The following is a 25,231-nucleotide window of genomic DNA, read 5'->3' on the forward strand; positions in this document are numbered from 1 at the left end:
TATTCTGATTCTGATCTTGTGCACCCATAAATTATTCTTCAGTGTGGAACAAATCAGTATTAGGTATACATAATATTAACATATTCATGCCTGTATGCATGACTGCCACCACTTGTTTAAAGTGTTAGAACTGGGGAAAAAATCAAGTTAAGGTGGAACAAAAAGTTACTTAAAGTGAAGTTAACCTTTCAGGTCAAATAACTCCTGAGCTTAAAGTCAAATGACAGGACAAATGACTTTTTTCCACTTACTAAGTGAGGAATGACTCTCTAAGGGTTTGTTTTCAGAGAATTTGCACCACCCAGTTAACTGAATGGGCAGCCTTAGCACAATGAGGGTGTAATGATGTCCGAGTCACAATTCTGACAGGTGGCAAAATGGAAAGAATATGTATTGTTAGTGATGGACAATTCTGCATTGTGATGAGCTGCATGTTTGGTTACTTTCGTGCGGGGAAGCAGTTTCCCATCGGGGCGGGGGGGGGGGGGGGGGGAGAGACGGGAAATCACCTTTTCAAATGGGAAAAGTCTTCTTTCAGTTTCAAGCTGTGGACATGGATATTATTCTTTTGAGAAGAGAGGATGACTTTTAATTTCAATATTGCTGTGGTTGAATTTGTGCATGTTTTGTTCCCCAGAGTGGCCATTCATTCAGTGTAAGCTGACTGGCGCTTTTTTTTTTTTTTTTTGGTACATTTATGAGTAATTCAAACTGGAATTTGTTAGGAACTGAAAATTGATTGTCATCTCTTTATAGAAGTAATTCATACTGAGATTCCATTTGACTGAACTTAATGTTCTATAATGAACTGATAATATACTGCTAGAACTACTGCTTTATTCCCTTCCACCACAATTTCAAAAGATATATATCAGGGCAAAACAGGTAAAGAATAGTGTTGGAGATCTTTATTAACATGATTTTTTCATGCCCTTTCCCCATCAGTTGACAACTTAATCATTCAGCATCCATGAATTTCCTGCCGCTTCTATCTCTAAATATGCTCTTCTCTTTTTCCAGGACTGTCAAAAGACAGAACACTTTTTACGATGGGTGCTATTCCAATCTTCTAGGAGTATGTCATATTCCAATGGCTGAGCCATTTTGCACCAAAACCAGAGAGGTTAGTGGATTTCGTAAGAAAAATCAAATATTTAAAAGTTGTTTGGACATCCCTTGTCGTTTATAATGCTATAGACTAACTAAGTGGTTCTGTAATCCAGATGCAGTCTCCGCCTCCCTAGTCCTGTGTCTCAGGCATTTGATCAAATTAAAAATAAAATTAGAATTTGCTAGGCATGAAAATGAAAGATTTTGTGTTTTAATGATGAAAAAGTCAGACCAAGTTCTGTCTTCCAGGGAAAAGAATGCCGATTGCTTAGTCATTAGTTTAAGAAAGTGTTTGGCAACCTGGATTTCCCCAGGGACTTTCATGGGGGTGAAAGGCTTGTAAGTTATTGAGTACCAATCCATTGAAATGACATTGTGGGCAATTGAGAAAATTGAGGCAGGCACCGTCTTTGTACAGTGTATGTTCTGCACTAGCACAGTAGGGTCCTGGTCCATGTCTCGGGCTCCTACGTGCTACTGCAATACAAATAATTAAAAATAACAACATAACATTCACAGACGGTACCAATGTGGCACTTGTTTCCTTACACAATGTCTGAGCAGCTTTACCCATGTATAGCATGTGGCATAGCAAGATGAAGGCTTGTTGTATTAATCTGATGGAATATATGGGCCCAAAGAATTAAAAGTGTTAACATAACCCAGTCATGAAACAGTTTTAAACAAGGTTCAGCATTTGGTATACAGAGACGTTGGCCTGCTTAGTATGGCAAACACACCATTAAACATCCTTTTTAACCTTTTATTCAAGATAAGAAGGAAAAACAGTTAAAGCATTTGAAATGTAAAGTAGCCGAAGAAGGCTTTCATTTTAACATTTCTTGTTTTATTTTCCTTTAACTGGAGAGTATGTAAAAGGAAAAGGAAAAGCCATCGTGTTTGACAGTCTCTTAGATGGTATTAAAGATGGCAATAATTGTCCTTTTTGAAGAAAAGAGAAGCTAGGAGATGGGCTGGAGTTGTTGTTATTGATGATGATGTTAAAGTCCAATCCAGGTTCCTGAGAAGACAAACCAAGACAAACACACAAAGGAGAGAGAGAAAACAGCCAAGATAGAAATGTAGCTTCTGTCTCTGGTGTTGACTTTCACGTGCAACCTCGCTGCTGGAAAAATAGTCCCAGCACATTGTCGTGTTAGCCACTCTGAGACCTGGCAAACTTATACCAGCATCAGGCTGTTTAGAGCGTTTCTTTTATCTGCCTCTTTCTGTCACAGGCTTATAGTAATGTTGTAAAATATGCTGTCTTGGCTAGCTGAGCCAGACTTTTATTAGACAGAAGGAAAAAGGAAAGAGATAGGACAGAGAGAAATAAGGCAGGGAAGGAAAAAGGATGCATTTTGTGGGGGTCTCACATCCGAGATGATGTTCAGGATTCAGCCAGAACTGGTGGAGGTGGCGATGTCATCTGCCTCTCTCAGGCCGTCTGCTCAGAACATTTCTCAGGATTAGGATGAAGAAGGTCTGGGGTCCAGAAAACAGTGGGCGTGGCAGCCATGATGGTAAAGATTGATCCAGGAGTCCATTTTTCTCTCCCAAAGTTTATTCCTTTAAGGATCCCAAAAGGGAGTGATAGGTGGAATTGCCCATCCCCCAGTATGTTGGATACTAGACCTAATTGGTGGACAAAATAACTTTTGGGCGTCAGCTCCTCCTCTTTACCAAGCATGACCTTAACACAGTCCTTGAGTTACATCAGTAGGCCTTTTTGTTTAGACTGATTCAGTTTTTCTCCCTTTTGTACCTTTTCCCATCAGCATTTGCTATTATAGGTTATTGTGACATATTATGAACTTTTACTTACTTTTAAAGTTGAGCTCACAGTCCTGGTAAATGTGTAGGCCCAATTATTACAACAGGCTTATTTAATACTTTTAAGGATGGAGACTAGTCTATTCTTATACTTTTTTAAATATTGCTGCTCTTATTGTATGCACCTTGGGGTTTCTGTTTGGAGGAGGGTTGTGCTATTTTAACAAGTAATAGGAAATGCTGCTTTTCTTTTCAGTATTGTTGTTTTAGGGAAGACCTTGTTTATGATTAAAAGTGCCTTTTTTCAGTGGGGCCGGAACATTCTTCCATCTGAGCAGAGGGAAAATGAAGAAAGAGATACATGTTAAGAGTCACTGAGGAATGAAATACACAGAGGGCACAGAATCACTTACAGAAGTTATGGTCAGATTAGTCTTCTAAAAATCTTTCAACCTACTTAGTCATCATGCTATCTGTTACCATTCCAAGGCAGACAAAACAATAAAGTACTAAGCAGGTGACTCAGTGTGTGTCCAGAGCATTTAATATATTCACGTATCAGTGCTGAGCTGTTAGCTCTTATTACCATTTTGCATCATTGTGGATAGTTATTGTTTCTGTATAATAAACAAAAATAGTATTTCTACGTGACTAAAGTTAGTCCTTTGCTTCTTAGAGCAGCAATAACAAAAGGGAGGTTCTACACACACACAGTTGTCACTGATGGAACCACATCACTGTTTCCAAAACAAAAAAATAGATAAATCATGAATCTAGGCCTCTTTGCAGTTAAATCGCTAGATTATAAAGTTAAAGATAGATCATTTTAGTGCAATCCAGATATTTTTCTTCAAGTTCTGATTTTATCATAATATGCTTGATCTATGTCCTGGAGCTTAGCATGTCCTCAGAACCCCTCAAAAGGTGTATATTAGTATAATTCCCCTAACCCAATTGTAATAATTAAAACCAGACAAAAATCCAGAACTATAAATGTGTTGTGGCCGGATGGAACAACTGGGATATGTAATTCATAGATTTTTTTTTTTAACCACTAAATTTACCAAAAATATCAGAGAAAAAGAAACTTTCCAGAATTTTATGAACTGTAAATCCAGAAATTAAATGAAGAGAAGTTGCCCTGAAATACAGAATGAGAAAGGAATGATCCTTTTCTCTGTTATGATAAAAGGAAACTATTTTGGAATAAGTTAGGCTGTGACAGTTGATACTAGTTCAGAGATTGTAAATTGTTTCCAGTGAGTTCCAAATAGTAAAAGTGAACCGATAAAGCATTCCTGGTCAGGATTGCACAGACTAATGACTAACATCTAGTGTACGTCAAAACATACAGTTTAGCCACTGGTGTGGGAATTAAGACAGAGATATAACCCTCATATCTCCAAATCAATAGATTTCTCACCAAATTTCCACCATACTTCCCTCCCCCACATGCTTAAGCTTCGTCTTCACTAGACTTTTCTTAAAATTTCCCATCCTTGCTATCATCAGTTCAGTTCCACCTTTGGGAGCAATGGTGGTAATGGTAGTGTAAACTGGCCACCAGCATTTCCACTACCACCTTGTTTAGACTTGTTCTGACCAGAAGTCTCACTATAAGCAAGGCCTGCATATCAAACACACTTGCTTCCTGGCCTTCTCACCCAATGCTGGAAACAGAATCCCACTGGTGTAAACTGGATCAGCTGAGTTCAACTCCCACTGCAGCATTGCAGAGCAGGCATCCAGATATTTAGCCCCCTTTCCAACAATGGATGTTAAAACACAGTTGATCCTGTCCTCATCAGCAGAACTATTTGTTTTCAGCCCTGGGAAAGGAAGGGGGAGTGGGTTTCCTTGTTTGACACTTGTTGCCAAATTAGGCTCACATTCATAGTAAACCATGGCTCGTGAGCCACATGCGTCTCTTTTACAGCTAAAGTGTGGTTCGCGGAGTGTCCACTCCTTTCTCCTCCCCCCGCACCCTACCTATTCTCCACCTACCAGACTGGGGGAGGGAGCTTAGGACTTCTGCCCTGCAGCAGAGTGGTGGGGCTAGGGAAGGGGGTCTCAGGGCTTCAGCCAGGCACCGCCCTGAAAGGATGAAGCCCCGAGCCCCGGCAGGTGCCACCTCGCGGGGCAGGTTGTGAGTGTCTTGCGGCTCTTGAACTTCCAAGAGATTATTGTATGCAGCTCCAAGGGTCAGTAAATTTGGCCACTCCTGGTATAAAGACAGCCTTATTGTGTGAAAGTTATTCAGATGAGAGACAAGAGTGTCACACTAGACAGAGATATTTGTTCTTTACTTACTTCTCTTGTATGAGGAAATAACTGGCTTCACATGGGTGATTAATAATGTGCTATTTCTGTGATAATATTTTTGAAGGTTCTTATGGAGATTGCCAAGAAGCATGGGATCAAGTGCCACTCAAAGGGGACAATGATCACCATTGAGGGGCCACGTTTCAGTTCTCGGGCAGAAAGCTTAATGTTTCGCAACTGGGGGGCTGATGTTATCAACATGACCACAGTTCCCGAGGTGGTTCTTGCAAGAGAAGTCGGAATCTGCTATGCAAGTATTGCTATGGCAACAGATTATGACTGCTGGAAGGAGCATGAAGAAGCCGTGAGTAAAGCTTCTGCTTTGTTTGGTCTTGTTGTTTTAGATTATGGCAAACGATATGTAGTGCAAGTGCATAAAGTTATACAGTTCTTGATAGAAATCACAGTAGGCCCTTTTATACCAGACAAATTCTGCTCTTAATTACACCAGTTTATATCCTAATTCACTCCATTGAAGTCATTGGAGTTATTCTGAAATAACTCCAGTGTTAGTAAGAGCAGGACTGAGCCCAACATCCCTGCTTTTTCCTTTCATAAAGTTCTCTTATCATGAATAAAACAGTTCACCTCTTATTGTGTGAATCAGGGTATATGTATAAAGCCAGTTGTGACATCATTTTCCTGTAACTGACCTTGTCCTTAGTCTCTTGACCTCTTCACAAAAAAACACATCCTTTTTAGTTCTTATACCTCTTTTCTCATGTAATATATTCAAGAACAACCACTAAGCAGCAGAATGCTTACGGTGCTTGCCAGTTAAACCTTAGTCATCACCGAAAATGGCAGCCGCAACTGTAGGACTTGCAGAAATGGAGACAGTTGTATATATTAGTTAATACGTGGCCAAAGCAACTCTGTAAAATAGCTGGTTCTATATTTTTTATGTTTATATTAAATATTTCCTAGCTTTTGGGGGGTATTTTGGTTTTGGCCAGAAAGCAAGTGTATCTAAAAAATAATTTATACAGAAAATTAGATAATTCCAAACTGGAAATGTGGCTTTTTTTTTTTTTTTTTAACAGCAAGTGTCATTAAACATTGGAATTTCTTGTCAAGAGATATGGTAGATTCTCCATCACTTGCCTTTAATTTGAGATTCAATGTCTTTTAAAAGAGACAATCCTGTTCAATCAATAGTTATTGGACTTGATACAAAAATACTTCTGTGGCCTGTGTTGTGCAGGAATTCAGACTAGATGACCACAGTGGTTCCTTCTGGCCTTGAAACATCTGTCTTGGATGATTTAGAAACAACAAATCCTGCATCTTGGCAGGGGGTTAGACTAGATGACCCTTGTAGTCCCTTCTACCCCGATGATTCCAAATCTATGAAAGAAAATCAACATTTAGGGCCAGATCTTCTATTGGATCTGTGTGCACAGCTGCCACTTAAGTCACAGGGAGGGCATCCGTAGCAGAACTTTGCTCTTACTACATTTATGAAGGTGCTGATCAAAGCTCAGTAGTTGTTTTTGTTTGTGCGGGGGAGGGGAAGCGGGGGGGTGGGCGTTTTATTGCATTTGAAGTTGGGATTCAATATCTTTGCTATATATGAAGAATACAGTGTAGCATTAACAAAATTACAACACAGGTAACGTATCTAAAAAGCCTTATTGCTGTCCAGTAGTGATGCGCTGAGATAACCATACAATTATGATAAATGCAAAATGGTGCATGTGGTCCCAGATTAAATGCAACTGATTTTTAAAGCTGGATTTGGGTTCTTTTTTCCATGGAGGATGCCATTATTAGACAGAAGGTTGTTTTGATTCCTTAACTGTATATTTCCATACCTTTTAATATATTTGGATTTCTTTCAAGTTTAACCTTAACTCTGAATTTTCTGGGTTTGCTTGTGTTTGGGAGATTTACTACACCCCTGTAGTGTATTTTATGCTAAATTACTTATATGCATTCTCAACCTTATCTCCATCTTAACATAGTTTTGAGCTGGAAAGAACAAATCTGTTGCAAAATTGAAACAGTTTTCTGCAATATTGATCTGTCTGTGCATAGATGTTTTCACAAAGATGCAGGCAAACAGCAGCGAGGATATGGGTCCCTGATACCTTCACTTGCTTTCTGCATTGATAGTCCCATAAAATGCATGCTATGGGATAGACACAGTCAGGATATTGTAGATTCTTCAATTGCATTTTTGAAGACTGAAAATATTTATGTGCCTACAGTGTCCATTATTATACAATAAGATTTCAGCCAGTGATGACCCACTAAAATCTAAGTTATACCCTCACAAAGAACACTGAAGCTTTTACTGATACTATGAAAATCACCACACTGCAGTATTTTATTTAAAGCTGCTCATGCCATCCTGAGAATAGCACTGAAATTTTTCCTACAGTTAAAACTTAATAGCCGCTCTCTCAGGTTGTCTTTGTATAAAGAGTCATTTTTTTACATTTGCAAACATTCTGTGGCAAGAGGTCTCACTCTATTCAGATGTGTCAACTGAGTAGTATTATAGTTATGAAGCATAAGATGGCTAGAATAAACATATGTCACCATTTCCACACCAATGCCCCTGTCCTTCAATCCTTACTCTGGTGAACAGTTTCATTGAGGTATCTTGAGTATGGACTTTGTAGAATCACTCCCCCATTGTAGAGTATAACAAAAAAATAAACTATTGATTCTTTAAAAAGATCTCCTTTGTGGCATGTTGTCATCTCAATTTAAAATGCATAGAGGATTTTTTGTTTTTATTCATGTGTTCTGTTCTGAGCTAAAACAGTTGTACGGGGGATGTAGGGTGTTGCTTAATTAGGAATTGAGTTTTGCGGAACATCATTCATTTTTATTGTATTTCTAGGTTTCAGTGGATAAGGTTTTAAAGACTCTGAAAGAAAATGCGAACAAGGCAACGAGCATACTTCTTACTGCTATACCTCAAATAGGTTCCATGGACTGGACAGAAACTCTGCATAACATGAAAGTAAGCACAATATTTGAACAGGTTTTTTGGGGGGTGGGGAAGAGAGGGGAAGGAAAGAAGTACGTGCTGTGTAAGGAATGGCCCACGATACTGCTATTCAAAACACTGTTTAAAAAAATTTGTGATTCAACAAAGTCACAATATGGGGGAGAAAGGTTCATTACAGAGTTTGACAAGCTTTATTGCAAACAGCTCGCCTCAATTTTACAACAAGTATTTCAAAAAGTAGAGGGACATCTGCAGTACATGTATGAAAGCTGTGGTACTCCTATAGCAAGGAAAAGTACAAATCTGCATGAGTCTCCACATTACAGACCTACATCTCTATTCAGTGGAGAGCTCAAAATAATAGTGAGCCAAATGGGAAGGATTAATTGCACTTGTGAGTTTGCAAAAGGAAAGTTGTTCATTCGGTAACATGAGGATAACAGTGTAGATGTTCAGAATTCTATTCACCCTGGCACTGTGACAGTAGATGCACAAAGCGGGATTGCTAGGGTGAAAAGGAAATATCTTTTCCCAAGTGTTATGGAGAGAGAATTTCAGACAAACATACAGGGTTGGCTTATGCAAATTCCACATCTGTTTCATCCAGTCACTTTATTCCTTTGCCTAGGGGAGAGAATCTTTGTCTCGGATGTTAAGATGTTGATCTCTTTCCCTACTCCTCCTGACTCCCTTACTCTCTGGTGTCAAAGTAGCTGAGGGGGACAGAGGGCTGAATGGGGCTGTGAAGGCAGGCAGCAGAGGCAAGCCAGATATGTGTGGCGGTCTGAAGGAATGAAGGGTGTGTATTGGGGAAGGAGGCTGTGTTAGGGAGAGTGGTGCTGTGTAAGGGAGGGAGGCCTGGGGACAGTAAACAAGACCAGTCCCTGAGTGCTGATCTGTCTGCACTTTAAGGGCTCTCCCTGTGCTCCTCCCTTAGCACTTGAAATTTGAAGTTCCAATAAAAATATTATTTTAAAAATCTGTGTTTTCATATGGTCCAGTTAGTGAAGACTCACATCTCCTCATGTTTTGGCCCTATTCAAAGCCACACTGTCTCAGGCAAAACTCAAGCATGAATCCTTAAACAAGTTTAAGCTTTGAATTGACCGTAAGGTAGGTTCGCATGTGTCAAGGCTGCTTCCCCACTCTGAACTTTAGGGTACAAATGTGGGGGCCTGCATGAAAACTTCTAAGCTTAACTACCAGCTTAGATCTGGTCCGCTGCCACCATTCCCAAAGCTAATTCCCTTTCCTGGGAAGCCTTGAGAAACTCTTCACCAATTCCCTGGTGAATACAGATCCAAACCCCTTGGATCTTAAAACAAGGCGAAATTAACCATCCCCCCTCCTTCCTCCCACCAACTCCTGGTGGATCAAGATCCAACTCCCTTGGATCTAAAAACAAGGAAAAATCAATCAGGTTCCTTTAAAGAAGGCTTTTAATTAAAGAAAAAGGTAAAAATCATCTCTGTAAAATCAGGATAACTTTACAGGGTAATCAAACTTAAAGAGCTCAGAGGACCCCCCTCTAGCCTTAGGTTCAAAGTACAGCAAACAGAGATAAACACTCTAGTAAAAGGTACATTTACAACTTGAGAAAACAAAGATAAACTAACACACCTTGCCTGGCTATTTACTTACAAGTTTGAAATATGAGAGACTTGTTCAGAAAGATTTGGAGAACCTGGATTGATGTCTGGTCCCTCTCAATCCCAAGAGCGAACGACTTCCCAAACAAAGAGCACAAACAAAAGCCTTCCCCCCCCCCCAAGATTTGAAAGTATCTTGTCCCCTTATTGGTCCTTTGGGTCAGGTATCAGCCAGGTTACCTGAGCTTCTTAACCCTTTACAGGTAAAAGGATTTTGGAGTCTCTGGCCAGGAGGGATTTTATAATACTGTACACAGGAGAGCTGTTACCCTTCCCTTTATAGTTATGACAGCATGGCTACAATCCAACACCATGCGATGGGTCCCTGGCTCACCTCTTCCCTGCTCCAGCCTTGATAAGCCCCAATATCGCTTTATCTTTTTCTGTCGTCTGGGAGGCGAGTTTAGTTTCCTGTAATGCTGTCCCCTCCTCCCAACACCTCTGTAGGCAGCCAGCTGGATCGCTTCACCCCCCTGCAGCCTTTGGGACCTTGTGAAGCAGGTAGAGGAGGGGGTAGTCAGCAAAGTCAACCTTCTTCCCCCATCCCAATCCACAGAAATCATCCTCAGGGAAACGGACTCCATCTTTTTTTTTTTTTTTTTTAATTGTAGGCTTTTTGGGTTTGTTTTGTTTTAATTAAAAATGATCCAGTGACCTGTTTGACCCACAGACGTTTTCAAGTTCACAGTCACATGTCTTTCCATGTCATGTGACCACCTTGGGTATGTCTACATTGCAATTAAACATCCACGGCTGGCCTATGTCAGCTGGCTCGGGCTAAGGGGCCGTTTAATTGCAGTGTAGATGTCTGGGGTCCCAGAACCATGGAGTCTATTCCTCTAAAGATGATTCTTGTGGATTGGGATGGGGAGAAGGTTGATTTTGGTGGCTGCCCCCTTATCCCGCGTCCTGCAAGCCTGAATCAGCTGACATGGGCCAGCCATGGTGTCTAATGGCAGTGTACCCTTTGTGTACTTAAGTGTCAGATGTGGGGTTGTCCTGCCAGTTCGTACATCAGGGTGGGGCAGTGCTGCTGGCTGGAGAGAGCTGAGGTTCCCTGTGCCCTGAGCAATGAAGCTCCAGTCCTTCCCATGTTGATTGTGGTCAGGTCTGAGTGTTTAAGGAGTGGAGAAAAGGATACTGGGAGTAGCTTTCGGAATTTGGGATGAGGGGCCTGGAAGCTACTAATGGGGCTGGGATCAGGAATAGGGAATTACTTGATGTGAATAATTGAGGAATTGCTGGGTTGGAGTCCTGGAAGGAAGTTAGGAGGATTAGAAGTTGTGCCAGGCCGGGGGAAAGTGGTAGGAAAGTCTGCAGGTTGAGGAGGATGAGGATATTTGAGGCACTGAATAGTGGTAAATAACATTTGGGATTGGGCCTTATTGTTTCTAGATAGGGTGAGAAGCAATTATGGGATGGAGTAGGGACAGAGATGCACTGGGTATGTTATAATGGAACCATACATTTAAAAAAATCCCATCTCCCACGTTGGAGCTAGGCAAAGCTTTCTTCCATGTAAATTCTTGTTTGCCCCCTTTAAACGTCAGCAGTTTATTTTGTGATTACATTAGTTTTTCTGACCCTGTCCTCTCTTCCTGCTTGAACTAAAAACAAAGTGGCAGCACGTGCCAGATCCCAGCTGGTATTCTGGGGCCCTGCTACACAGGTGAAAGAACAACCACCCCTTCCATGCTTCAGCAGCTGGGTGCTTATCGACTGCTGTAAAAAGCCTGCTTCTGTAAACAGCAATTCTGAGAAGCATGAGATTGAGTTCAGAGCCTTTGCCCTCGACACCTACTGGTAACACCACCTCCCTTCACCCTCTGTCCTTCCCTCTGCTCATAACTGTGGGTGGGGAAACTTACTCAGGGAAGCATTTACCTCCTTCTCCTGCCCCCACATCTTGCAGCTGAAGTTTTCATGGGCCAACCTCCTCTATTAGAAGTTTTTGCAGTGTTTAACAGAGATGTTGAGTGAAATGTTCTTACTCCTGTGACAAGATTTCAGCATAGCATCTTTCACCCTGCCTGTCATCTCTTGCCTGTTCTCCTGTCTTTTGCTCTCAAATATATCTCTGAGCACCCTCCCATGTCCTCTCCTCAGTGAGAAAGAAAGTGAACGTTAGGTTGGAGTTCAAAGATATAAAAATAAGCTTTAACAGTTTCATGTGGGTGTTTTGTTGTTGTTTTTTTTAACTGTCAGCTTATCTACAGAGAGACAAGGTGGGTGAGGAAATATTGGACCAACTTCTGTTGATGAGAGAGAGAAGCTTTTGAAGCGAACACAGAACTCTTCTTCAGCCTGAAAGCTTCTCTCTCTCACCCACAGGAATTGGTCCAGTGAAAGATATTACCTCACCCACCTTGTTTCTCTAATATCCTGGGACCAACATGGCTACAATAACATTGCATACAGCTCATCTACAGGCCAATTTTATATATTATCAAAGTTGTATGAAGTCAAACTAGGAGTCACCCCTGCTTCAGACTTAGTGTATTTAATAGCCTTCATAATTATCATTAATAATAATTTCCTCTCTGAAGGCATAGCAGTTGTACTAATGCTTCTCCTTTAAGGAACAGATGGGATAGAATGCCTGTAGGCTTCCAGTACAGGACATGATGATGTCATTGTGTTTGTGCCACTAGCCAGGAAATACCAAAAATGTTAACTAACTTGTAAGCCCAAACACAGAATCAATTGCATAAATGATGGGAGACTCTTGATTTGAAAACAAATCTTGTGTTTGTGATGCTTCAATAACAAAGCTAAGTAAACTATGTAGAGCCCTACATAGTTATATTTAGCAAGTGAAAGCTCAACTGATTCTCATGAATAGCCCTTTGACTGATACATGTTTAGACTTGCTCCTTATTTAGCATATCCATGAGGTAGTCTGAGTTTGTTACTATGATATTTTATCTTTTGTTAGTCATTTGATTAGGGAAAACATTGGACAGAGAAAAACTCAATCTCTTTGCTGACCAGAGTTTCAACTCATGGGCTAGGTGATAATCAATGATGGTGTCATTTGGACTCAACACAAAAGCACAATACAGTTTAACATAATGTGACACAACCAGCAGTCTTGGCTTGAGAGAGGCTCAATACTGGGATAGAAAGGAAATTTCATGTTAAGACTGATCTGTCTTCTAGAGCACATGTAGGGAAGTCTGTTCACACAAAGGCCTTGATTCTGCAGTGAGTGCCATACAGACAAACTCCAGTCACCATGCAGAGCTCCACTGAGTTTTGGGTACATTTAAAAAAAAAAAAAACCACACACACACACACACACATTTGCCTAGATGTTTTAACTAATTCATTTCAAAGGCCTATTGTATACAGGGCAAATTGTATTTTAACATGTTGGCTGATCAAGGTGGATAGTAGGTGAGAGTTTAGGGATTTCCTTAACCAGTTATCACATGCTAAAATATAGCTTGCCCCTGTCTACAGTAGGGCTTTAAAATGTGTTTCCTAGCTAACTTTTTTTTTCTCTCTGTGTTTAGTTATACCCTAAGTGACATGCGTATTCACTACACACGTGAGGCCCCGAGCCAACATGAGTAACTGTATTCATGGGAATAGTCTCAATGAAGTCTATGTGATTAAAAGTACTCGTGTGAAATGGGATTCCCTACAGGTTTTACTGCAGGATCACAGAGTTGGGTCCAAAAGGGCCGAGCTTCTCCCATTGAACTCAGTGGAAACTTTGAGTGCTCAACATCTCTCAGACTCTGATGCTCAGCTTGGCCCAAGCCAGTCCCTAAGTTTCATGAGCATTATATTCATTGCATTCTAGTTTAAGGAAAACAATTGTTTCTCATTACTTTCAATTTTCTGATGCTCGGGGTTTTTTACATAAGTTAAAGGAACATGCAAAACTCATTTTCTTTTTTAGCATTTTTGTTATTTTAAGAATTTTAGGATTAAGTTTACTTATAGATTTCTATAAATCCAATGGGTGTGACCAATATGCTACTTTTCAAACAGTTAAAGTACCCAAATATGGGACTTTTCTTTAATTTTTAAAGCTAAGTATTCATTTTAATCTAGTACTTTGTGGAGTTGATTTGTAACAACAATCACCAGTTAAAAGCAACAGAGGGTCCTGTGGCACCTTTGAGACTAACAGAAGTACTGGGAGCATAAGCTTTCGTGGGTAAGAACCTCACTTCTTCCTGGGAGCATAAGCTTTCGTGGGTAAGAACCTCACTTCTTCAGATGCCTTGCATCTGAAGAAGTGAGGTTCTTACCCACGAAAGCTTATGCTCCCAGTACTTCTGTTAGTCTCAAAGGTGCCACAGGACCCTCTGTTGCTTTTTACAGATTCAGACTAACACGGCTACCCCTCTGATACTAATCACCAGTTAGTACGTATGGAAAATTGTAATTATAGGATACTAGGTTCACAAATGCTGGAGGTTAAAGGGTCTGTTCTCCCTGTCTCACCCTCAGGTTTTATTTAGGGCTACTGCACACATCAAGAGAATTCATACCCGTTTCTAATCTGCATGCAATCAACATGGTTTGCTGTTGAGAATGCTTTAAAATGTAAAGTTATTTGTGTGTGTATATTGGGATAGGGTGTATTCAACTGTTTTGATTTTGTATTTCAGTGTACTGTGCAGTGCTCAGTCATGTTACCAAAACATTAAAAGCATGGATGGGCTCTGAAGTTTGAATGCTCAGAAGAAAGGAGAGGATCAGTCTTGAACATCTAACAGTTACAATATTTTGGGAATTTGATGTTTAGCATGAAAGAATACAGTAAATGTTGCACTGGTCTATTTCTTGTCTGCTAGTAAAGTATCATGGTAAAGACTGTTGAAGAACTTACCAATAGCCTTGGAATGTATTGATTGTATGAACTGGTAGGGCAATGGGATAAGCATTCCATAACAAATTATCATATTTAAGATCCTAGTACTTCTGTTCTTGTTTACAAACTTCAGATGAGAAAGAGTGCTTTGTTCATCCTTTGCTCAGTAATAGCTCATGGCCTGGAAGACGGTAAGAGAAGAGGAGGGGTTAGATTGTGTACTCTTATTGATCAGTTTAAAAAGATAAAGACTTCAGAAAGTTAAAACAACAGAGCTATTAGTTGCTTTGCAATCTCCTTTTTCTGAGAGCAAACTATCTTTTATCACAAAAATATAACTGAAGGACTATAGGTTACTTAAGAAAATACACTGCAGTATTTTTATATTTTTTTTATATATATTTTACCTGTATTGATTTTCACTGTTCTCTTATGGAAAAAATTGCTTGCTGTGGAGTTTGTAACTTGGACATCTTAAGCCCAGATTTTAAAAGCATGTCCACTTTTGCTGCCATACTGTTTCACCATAAGAAATTGTGCCAGCTGTTTTGCAGCAGCAATAATTTTGAGTACAAATATCACCATTTTAAATGTTTACTTGATTGCATGAGCAAGTCAGGAGGCAAACATCTAGATCTGTGTCTGCAATTGATTGCAGGCACAGATATTTACAGGTACATAAATATTCCTGCAAAATTGAGTCTGGATTTCAATCTCTTAAAAAATTAGACTCATGAAACTTTATGAAATTATGTTTCTCAATTTTACCTTGAGCTGCTTGAGTTTGGGAAGGAATAATGTGCATTACGGATCTAATCCAGAGCCCACTGCAGTCACTGGAAAGACTTCCATTGTCTTCATTGGAGTTGGCTCGGGCCCTAATTAACTAAAACTGAAGTGACAAATTTAGCACACCATTTAGGCCTGATGCCACTGTCTGTTCTGTGCACCAAGGGTAGCATTTTCTGTTACATTTATCTACAGAATTCTTTTTCTTTAGTTTTATTCTGATTTACAACTATGTTAGTGATGAATGTATCTACTGTTGATTGTATCCAATGTATATATTCATGCACCTCTACATCTTCTACTGCATACGCAAAATGAATACAATTTGCCTTCAAGAAAGTAATCTGCTGCTGCTTGTCTAATAAATAAACCAAATGTAACCTCCTGCTTCTATAAATTGTGTGGGAATGGCTTTGTTTTTTTATTTCTGGACATTATTCAGATAACTGAGTTTAGCTATTTGGATGGCAAAGATACTGGATAAGCATGTAATTAGTCTATACAGTAATTCACTAACGCTGTATTAATAGAAGTTGAAAATCTGGAAGTATTGTACTACTTTTGTGTACACCTAAGCAAAACCTTGCATGGTTAAGGAGAAGAGTACATGAGTTTAGATCTTAGACATATTTCAGAAAGTAGAAATCCTGCCCAAATAATACAGATGAAAACACAAACCATGCCAGGTGAAGAGAAGATTGGAAATGAAAAAGGGCCAATTATCACCAGTTGTTAAGAAAAAAATGAAGCCCTACATGAAGAAAAACTAAAGATAAAGTATTTAAAAACATTTTAATTGTTGTTGTTATTGTATTGCAGTAGCACCTAGGAATCCAAAGCATAGACCAGGATCCCATTGTTTTAGGCACTTTATAAACACAGAACAAAAAGACATTGCTACCCAAAGAGGCTTACAATCTGGCTACATGTGTGTCTCACTGTAGGCCTTCCAGACCACTAAGATTAGGAGAGAAATTTAGATGTCAGAAGATAATTTAGTTCTACTTTTTTGCATCAGTCGTCATTACTACAACCAGAGTTCTTTGAAAAAGTGAATAATTAAAGATCATCATTAAAAGGTCCTCCATAAAATATTAAGACAAAAAATCCTGATTGTTGTGGGAAAGGTCTGGCGTGAATTTAAAATGGGTGAAGCGACAGAAAATAATTGTAGTAAGGGGTGGATCTTCAGTTCAGAACTGACCCCAATGCTGTTTTGTTTGTTTTTTTATTTGGACCCTGTTCCTGGTTTGAGAACTCTGCAGGTGGAATCACACTTGGGCCTTGGAGAAGAAAGTGGAGGTCTATTAGTGAAATTTGCCAATAATGCAAAGTCGTTTGTGTTAGTAAAAGCTGTTCAAAACAGAAAGGAATTCCAGATGGATTTAATCATAGATGCTGAAATGTACCTAAAAAGGGAGATCCTGCCCTAGGCCTTCTGCACCACTTAAATCCATTCCTTGACGTTTCTAAGACCTCTTCTGCTGCATTCTGTACAGCTGCTGCCAGAGACATGATGCTGGGTTAAATGCTTCAGTGGTCTGATCGAGTATGGCTATTGGAGTTGTGAATTTAATAGTCCAGTTCTACAGAGCAAACAGACATTGAAAATGGTTTTGCTAAGTTTTATTGTCATTTAAAAAAATAATTTGCCTCTGTTGGGAAGTTTTTTTTTTATTCCCTCAGCAAAAAAAAAAAAGGGGGGGGGGGGGACTGGTAGTGCACCCTATCTAAAGGTTGCCTAAAACTTTGTTTTAAATCCCCATTTTTAAAAGCAATACAACTTTGCAAATCGAAGTGTTTGGACTGAAATTTTCCATATTTGATGTCTGCCTTAGATGGAGTCCCTGCTCGCCCTCTCTCCCCCCATCCAAAAACACGGAGTTGCCATTTTAAGAAAAAGCTTGAGGAAAAACAGGTGGTTTTGCCAGTTCTACATATTTTCTGAGCAGTTTTGTAGAGCTCTAACACCTCAGAAGTTTGGATCCAGAACTTGAAATTTGATAGAGGGATAGTCCAGTGGTCAAAAAAGGTTTTGCTGTCCCCGTAAACCACAGAAAATTTCTATTTGCACATGTGCAAAAGAACATGTTAGAGGCTAGTGCCTATAGCCTCTGAACACTCTTTCTGCATTGCACATACTTCCCAGAGTCACGGAGCCTGCTGCACTGTTTTGAAGCAGTCACACAACTGACTTGGGTGGGACACAGGCAGCATGGATCCTCCCAGGCACCCTTTGGTATAAGAGAAGATGTGCTGCTTCTGCTATTCCAACAAAAGACCCTTTGGCCAAGTAGATGGACACTAAGGGTACATCTTCACTACCTGCCGTATCGGCGGGTAGCAATCGATTTATCCGGGATCGATATATCGCGTCTCGTTAAGACTCGATATATCGATCCCTGAACGTGTTCACCGTCGACTCCGGAACTCCACCAGAGCGAGCGGCGGTAGCACAGTCGACGGGGGAGCCGCAGCCATCGATCCCGCGCCGTCTGGACCCCAAGTAATTCGATCCAAGATACTTCGACTTCAGCTACGCTATTTGCGTAGCTGAAGTTGCATATCTTGGATCGATCCCCCCCCCAGTGTAGACCAGCCCTAAGCCAGAAGCCAGGAGATAGGTTTCTTCTTATGACTGGTGGTAGTAATTTCATGCACTTCACAACCCTGCCGGTCACCGTGAGGGCAGTAGTCAGGCTGCCTTCGGCGGCATGCCTGCGGGAGGTCCACCAGTCCCGCGGAAATTCAACGGCGGGGACGCCGAAGGCGCGGGACCGATGGCCCTCCCACAGGCATGCCGCTGAATCTGCGTGACCAGCGGACCTCCCACAGGCATGCTGCCGAAAGCCGCCTGACTGCTGTGCTTGGAGCGGCAAAATACATAGAGTCGCCCCTGAGCAAGGCCTCATACCCCTACCTTCAGTAGGAAACGCAGCCTGTGGGGAGCAAGAGTGAGGATGAAAATTGCTTGTCCCAAAATTAATTGATGACATTAGAAAGGAAGGATGGTCATGCCATTAAGGCTCTGGATTAGCATTTGGGAGACATGGGTTCAATTCCTAGCACTATCATGAATTCACGGTGTGACCCTGCGGCAAGTAATTTAATCTCTCTCTCCCTCTGTTCCCCATCTGTAAAATGGGAATGCTACTTCTCCTGTCCACCGGTCTTGCCTACTTAGACTGTGAGCTCTTTGGGCCAAAGAGTGCCTCACAAGTCTCCTGGGGTGTGAACCCAGGCAAACTGAGCCAGCTGGCCTTGGTTTGGAAATCTTTGCAAACTGAAAGTAGCAGATTTCATATAGCTCTGGAACTTGGTTTGTGAGCATTATCACTAATTAGTCACTTACCTTCCAACTCCCATTGCCCTGATAGACAAGAGCAACTCTTCAGCTAGTTCCATGCTCTCAGAATGGAAGCTTTTGATACAGAACAGATGTATGCCTACTTAACTGCATGGTACCACAGTCAAGGGCATAACAGCAGTTAAAGATGAACAACATTTGTATTCAGGAGAACTGTTATGTGTAATCATATTTCACATTTATATTTTCCACTGGAGGGATCCTAATGTGCTTTGCAGACTACAGAGTTTTACATACATTGTGTTATGAGATTTTGTACATAGACCTTCAAATTATTTCTGAATGACCCATTAATTTTTGGACTCTTGCTTGTGATAATTTTGCTTCTCGATCAATGAGGTATTTTTTAGAGATGGGTCCTGGTCACAAAGTTCATATCCAAAATTTCTCAAATGTTCAGGGGTGCCCAGTTCTTGGATTCCATTCTGAGCTCACCTTTGTTTTTTACATTGTCTATTAAGCTTTAATAGTGACTTCCAAAGATCTTGTTTAACAATGAGATCATATCAAGTTTATAGGCTAATTGCCACCACTAGCACAGGACACAGGGGGCATTCAGCACCTACCTTACTTCACTTTCTGAGTTGTATCCCCTCCCCACAATGTTACAGGCAGATGAAATCTGCCAGTTGTGACACAAACCCCCGTCTCCCACAACTCAATCAGCTAGCAGGGATCCCCAGTGGAGCATGAAGGAAGGAGTCTGTTAACTAGCCTACTGTTAGTACACAGTACAACTTTACAGCGTATAATGTGTATTTTATAAGCTAAAGGCTATTGTGCTGTACAGCCAGCAAATAAAGCCTTAGCTTCTCAGGCCATGAAGTGTAAGTTGAAGATGGTAGCTAGTAAGAGAAGTAGAGACAGACTGTGTGAATTACATACATTGGAGCTTTGTCCATCAACTGGCTCATGAGAGCCTATTTTGGCACTGGAAATCCAGATAAAGTGGTAGTTTCTGGGGGTTATCCCAAATAAACCAAGCTGATGTCTTACAAACAAGCTTCTCACCACACAGGGGAATTACTCAGCCCAACTTGTGAGTCTGCATGGCCTGAGGTGTAGTATTGGAGGTGGACCAACCTGAAAAAGTCCACTTTTGGAGCTTCCCAGGAATAATTCAGCCTCTCAGACCTAAGCCTGGTCTACACTTAAAAATTAGCTCGATCTAGCCATGTTACTTTGGACTATGACAAATTTTGGACCCTGAACACCATAGTTGGGCTAACATAATCCTTGGTGTAAATGTTGCTATGTTGACGGAAGAATTCTTCCATTAACCTACTACCACCGCTCTGAGAGGCGGATTAACTATGTCAGTGGAAAACCCCTGCCACTGCTGCAGGAAACATCTACACTACAACGTTACAGCTGCAGCACCGCAGTCGTGCCACTGTAGTGGTGGTAGTGTAGATGTGGCCTGCCATACTGTGGTGGAGGAAGCCTTTTTGGGGTGTGAGATTGAATATGGAATTCCTCTGCTTCCTGCTCCCGTCCCAACTTGTTTCACTATCACCGTGCTTTGAGGCCTGGTCTACACTTAAAAATTAGATAGACCTAGCTACTTTGCTCATGCCTGGGGAAAAATTTGGGCCCCATGCAACATAGTTTGGTAAACCTAACCCCCAGTGTAGATGCAACTAGGCCGATGGAAGAATTCTTCCTTTGACCTAGCTACCACCACTCACAGAGTTGGATTAACTACAGCAATGGAAAAACCCCTTCCATCAATGTAGGAGGGGTCTACACTACGGCACTACAGTGGCACAATTGCAGCTCTGTAGCTGTGTTGCTGTCACGTAGACATATCCTGAGGAGTGAATTAAGGGAAATTAGCAATTACCTTTGGAGCACAGTATTAAAGAAAACAAACCAGAAAGAAGAAGAACATAAAAATGGCCATACTGGGTCAGACCAAAGCTCCAGCTAGCCCACTATCCTGTCTTCCAACAGTGGCCAATGCCAGGTGCCCCAAAAGGAATGAACAGAACAGGTAATCATCAAGTGATCCATCCGCTGTCGCCCATTCCCAGCAGGGCACCATCCCTGCCCATCCTGGCTACTAGCCAGTGACCTATCCTCCATGAATGTTCTTACGTTCAGAAGAGTCACTGGGAAGAGAAATCAAAATGCAAATAGATAATAAAGTGAAAATGGTAGTAATACTCCCACCCTCAGAAGTTCCTGCGGGATCATCCCCTACAGCACAGTTTCTATTATTTTGTTCAGCCTAGATTTAAATGTCTCAGGAGATGGGACTTCTGCCACTTCTCTTTGGAGATATTTCCAGAGCCTAATAGATCTCACTCATCAGCATTCAGCCTAGATCATCCCTTGTCTCAGTTGCATCCCAGTGCTCCTATGTATACCCCTCTGCATCACTCAAAATGATTCCTCGCACTCCTTCACACCCTTCAGATATTTATAAACTAGTAGTGTGTCCATCCCCTTCCCCCTCCATCTTCCAGCCACTGCTTAGCCAAGCTACATTTAGCTCCTTTCATATTTCCTTATACATCAATTTCCTCCAGTGCCCTGATCATTTCTGTTGCTCTTCCCTGGGCACTCTCCCCTTTGTCAGGATCCGACTGGTAATGAATGTGATGCCCAGAAGCAAATACAATATAGCAGATACAGGTGCACTACACTCACATTGCGATGGGATCATTACCCTGTCCCCTTTCCTTGGGAAGTCCAAAATTGGACGTATTACTAACTCACATCCAATTTTCTGTCTGCCATAACACCCAGGTGCCTCTTAGCATCTGCAAGGTGGCCTAGACTTGACATAAATATCATATGCATACTGAAAACATTACAGCTCATGCATTGATATAAATACTAATGATAATTTAACAGCTCTGATAACACTGTGGTGTTCTGGTGGTCCTAGTTTGGGAAAGGATTTTTTTATACCCACAGCAGATAGGTGCTTATTAGCATTAGGAGCAATCTGCATCATTCAGGAGGCACTCAGCACCTGGCAGGATCAGGCCCTTAAGACAGAAACTGTGGGCTAACTGTTCTAACGGTTGCTTCCTCTCATCCACCATCATTATGGTAATGACTGAAGCAGGACAATATGAGTGAATGGAACCTAACATTTCGCAACACACAGGGGTGTGTGGCAGCCTATTCTGATTCTTATAAAAGTAATGATTTACTCAGGACAGGGAATTGGCCTTATATTGTAAACCGTCTATGTATTTAGGCAAGTTTGAAAATGTGGTTTTAATTTCTGCACATACTTTTTGGACAGCACTTTCTCTGTAGCTGCAGCCTTGAAGACGCCTGACTCATTCAAACATGCAATTCACCATCTGCTCTCAAAGACAAACTGCAAACTAAGGAGGGCTGTTCTCAGAGGAATTTTAAGAGAGTTTGTACTCACGAGCAATGCTGCATTAATAGTCAGGACAGGACAGAAAAGCTGACAGTGGCTTTATCACATCAATAGCCCTCAACTCCCTTCTAGAAGGACCACCTCTTTGGAGTCTCCAGACCCTAAAGCTACCAGCAAGGAGGTTCAATTATAATACAGTAGAACCTTAGAGTTACAAACTGACCAGTCAACCACACACCTCATTTGGAACCGGAAGTAGGCAATCAGGCAGCAGCAGACACACACACAGCAAATACAATACTATGTTAAATGTAAACTACTAAAAAAATTAAGGGAAAGCAGCATTTTTCTTCTGCATAGTAAAGTTTCAAACCTGTATTAAGTCAATGTTCAGTTGTAAACTTTTGAAAGAACTAGAATGTTTTGTTACAAACATTTCAGAGTTACAACCAACCTCCATTCCAGAGGTGTTCTTAACGCTGAGGTTTTACTGTACACACTTGCTCATTAGAATCTGAACTAAGACTCCCTAACTTATTTCCCATAACCAAGGAGCCCTTAGTAATAATCCCAAAAGTAGTTCATCACAGAGGCTGGCCCTTTCAGGGGAATCAGGGGCCAATCTACCTGCGATAGGATCTGCTAAGGAGAATAAGCCAACTCAGATCCGCTTGTGAGTAATTAATTACCTAGATAGCTGGGAGACAGTTAATTACTTAGGGAACACTTGGGCCTAATAAAGGATTATAAGGGCTTGGGCAGATAGCTCTGAACATTTGAAAAGAGGGACTTCTCAGAGAAGCTGCTTTGAGAGCTTACCGGAAAGGGGACTAAGCTCTGTGAGGGCTATGAGTGGTGACAGCCTGGTCCCCAAGAATGGAACTTACTAGACAGCTGCAAGAAGTCAAGGTTGTTGACATGCTGCTCCAAAGAAGAGCTGCAGCAGTTTGACCTCTGCAGGAGCCCTGAGGTGGACTCCTTATCCAGGTGATGGGAGAAGAGGGTCCTGGTCTGAGAAGGTCTTAGTGGTGATGGGCCTGGATGGAGATGGACGGACTCAGGTAGGACAGACTAATATTGACTTGACCCCCTCCCAGCTAGGACATGCGTGGGGGGGAAGTGAAGAGTTGCTTACATGTTTGTTTTGTCTCTGGTTAAATAAATTAGACCCACTGTTCATTACATAACAGCATCACTGAATTAACTGAAAGCCCACTAGGGGAAACTGAGGCAGGGATGCTTTTGTTGCTCTCCTCTGGGCCACCAGGGTGTGTATGAGGTGACACCAGAGGGCATGGGGGTGGGGTGAGCACCCATGCTATCACACATGGGAATCGAAACATACTTATGTATGGTGGAGTCCTTTTTCCAGCTTGCAATGTATCTCAAACAAAATCAGTAAATGACTTAGATTATTTGATCTCTGCCAAACCTTGTTTGTCAATGTACAGTAAGGTCAGTGGACAATGGCTTAATTCTTAACTTACAATTAGCTAGTCTAAAATATTTAGACGCTTGACACCAGATCCTCAAAGTATTTAGGCTCCTTACTGTTGTTGATTTCAGTGGAAATTAGGAGTCTAGCTACCTTTTGAGGATCTTGGCCTTTTTGGACTCCCTAAGGTGGGGTCAGTACAGGAGAGAAAACCAGCTTGGGAAGAAAAAGAGGTTGAGACCCCCACAAGGGTAAAAAAATAACCAAAAAGTCTGAATCCTTGGTCCTTCGTCTCCATTGCCTGGCAGTTTATGTAGACCTTTGGCCCAGTGCAAAATTAATGTAAAGCACTAAAAAAAAATTAATTTACTAGCATTGTCATTCACTTTGCACAGATGTAAATGACAGAGGCACAAGAGATGAGGCAGTGCAAAATAAACCCCTTAAAATCTAAAGCTGTCAACCCACATTATAAAAATCTATCTTAACCCAGAAAACTTTCAAATGATTCTTTGGGTAGTAGACTTTTCTAGTGAAGGTCCCCAAATTTAGACTTGCTTAGAACTTTTCATTTTTTAATTACTAGAGCAAAACTGGGTGATGAGAGGGAAAAAAGGGTTTTGATTTCCCCCCCACACACCTTTCTCTGATTGCAATCTATTCCCAAACAATTTGCAATCTTCTTGAAAGTATTGTTTATTTGCATCCAATCAGCAAATAATTCCTATATCTTCTGACCGTTTATTAGGAATATTTTAAATCAAGCTGTTGTGACTGGATGCACAGACCAGATGACACATCATCAGTTTCTGTTGACATCTGTTGCATCAGTATCTTTTCCTGCCAGCACATGTGACTGCTAGATTAATTATAGAAAACAAATACAAAAAGGGGGGAATACAGGTGAAGTGCTTCATTTACAAATGTGACTGTTCAGTTTTTATGAATGTTCCAGCTCTAAAGAGAAACTAATTATAAAACTTTAATAGGGAAAATATTGGAATTTGTAATGTAAAGAGCACGGGACATGGGGCAACAATGAACTAACAAAACCTTTAAAATACTGGCTTTAACTTGCTATAGAAAAGAGACTGCAAGCTTTGACCCACCTACACAGGCAGGTATAGTTGAGGATGGCACCTGGGCTGCACGGTACAGCCGCTTTGGGACATAAAGATCCCCATGATTTTGGTCTCCCCCTGCTACAATTTCCCTAGCAAAATGAAGTCTGCTGGGATTTGGGGAAGGTTGGACCCTGAGGAACCCTCACAAGATAAAAAGTTGCACTCTGTTAGCAGAGCCTTATAGAAAGCAGCCAGAAAAGAAGGGGTGGGGTAAGAGAGTGTCAGGTTCTGTGAAATCAGCTGTGCATGCAGTGAGAGAGTTATTTCAATAATGTATGTACCTTTGGTTTGTTTCTTTCTGAACTGTGACTAATACTTAAAAATGTTGTGAAAGTACATATTTTGCTGGCTGCCTGAGAATAAAATTTGCTGGTCTCTTTAGGAAAAACAAGAGGTTTGTTTTTGTTTTGTTTTTTTTCCTTTGTCTGTCGGTCTGAGAAGGGCTGAATTGGCTCTCTTCCATCACCCCTAATAGAACAAGTTTTTAAATGTAAATTTCTTATCTCATGGGATTACTGATTTTACTCAC

At 41.0% G+C, this 25,231-nt stretch overlaps 1 protein-coding gene across 1 annotated transcript in view; it reads left to right on the forward strand.

Moving 5' to 3' along the window:
- The window catches only part of MTAP (methylthioadenosine phosphorylase), a 70,772-nt gene extending 54,942 nt beyond the window's left edge, over nt 1-15,830 (forward strand). The window contains exons 5-8 of the mRNA XM_005294735.5: nt 1,021-1,123; nt 5,270-5,509; nt 8,057-8,179; nt 14,442-15,830. Of these exons, the coding sequence (XP_005294792.1) occupies nt 1,021-1,123; nt 5,270-5,509; nt 8,057-8,179; nt 14,442-14,480 (505 nt within the window). The 3' untranslated portion in view covers nt 14,481-15,830. The remainder of the gene's footprint in view (nt 1-1,020; nt 1,124-5,269; nt 5,510-8,056; nt 8,180-14,441) is intronic.
- Nucleotides 15,831-25,231: the final 9,401 nt, after the last annotated feature.

Source organism: Chrysemys picta, chromosome 6 (genome assembly GCF_011386835.1).
Source record: "Chrysemys picta bellii isolate R12L10 chromosome 6, ASM1138683v2, whole genome shotgun sequence".
NCBI classification, from domain to species: domain Eukaryota; kingdom Metazoa; phylum Chordata; order Testudines; family Emydidae; genus Chrysemys; species Chrysemys picta.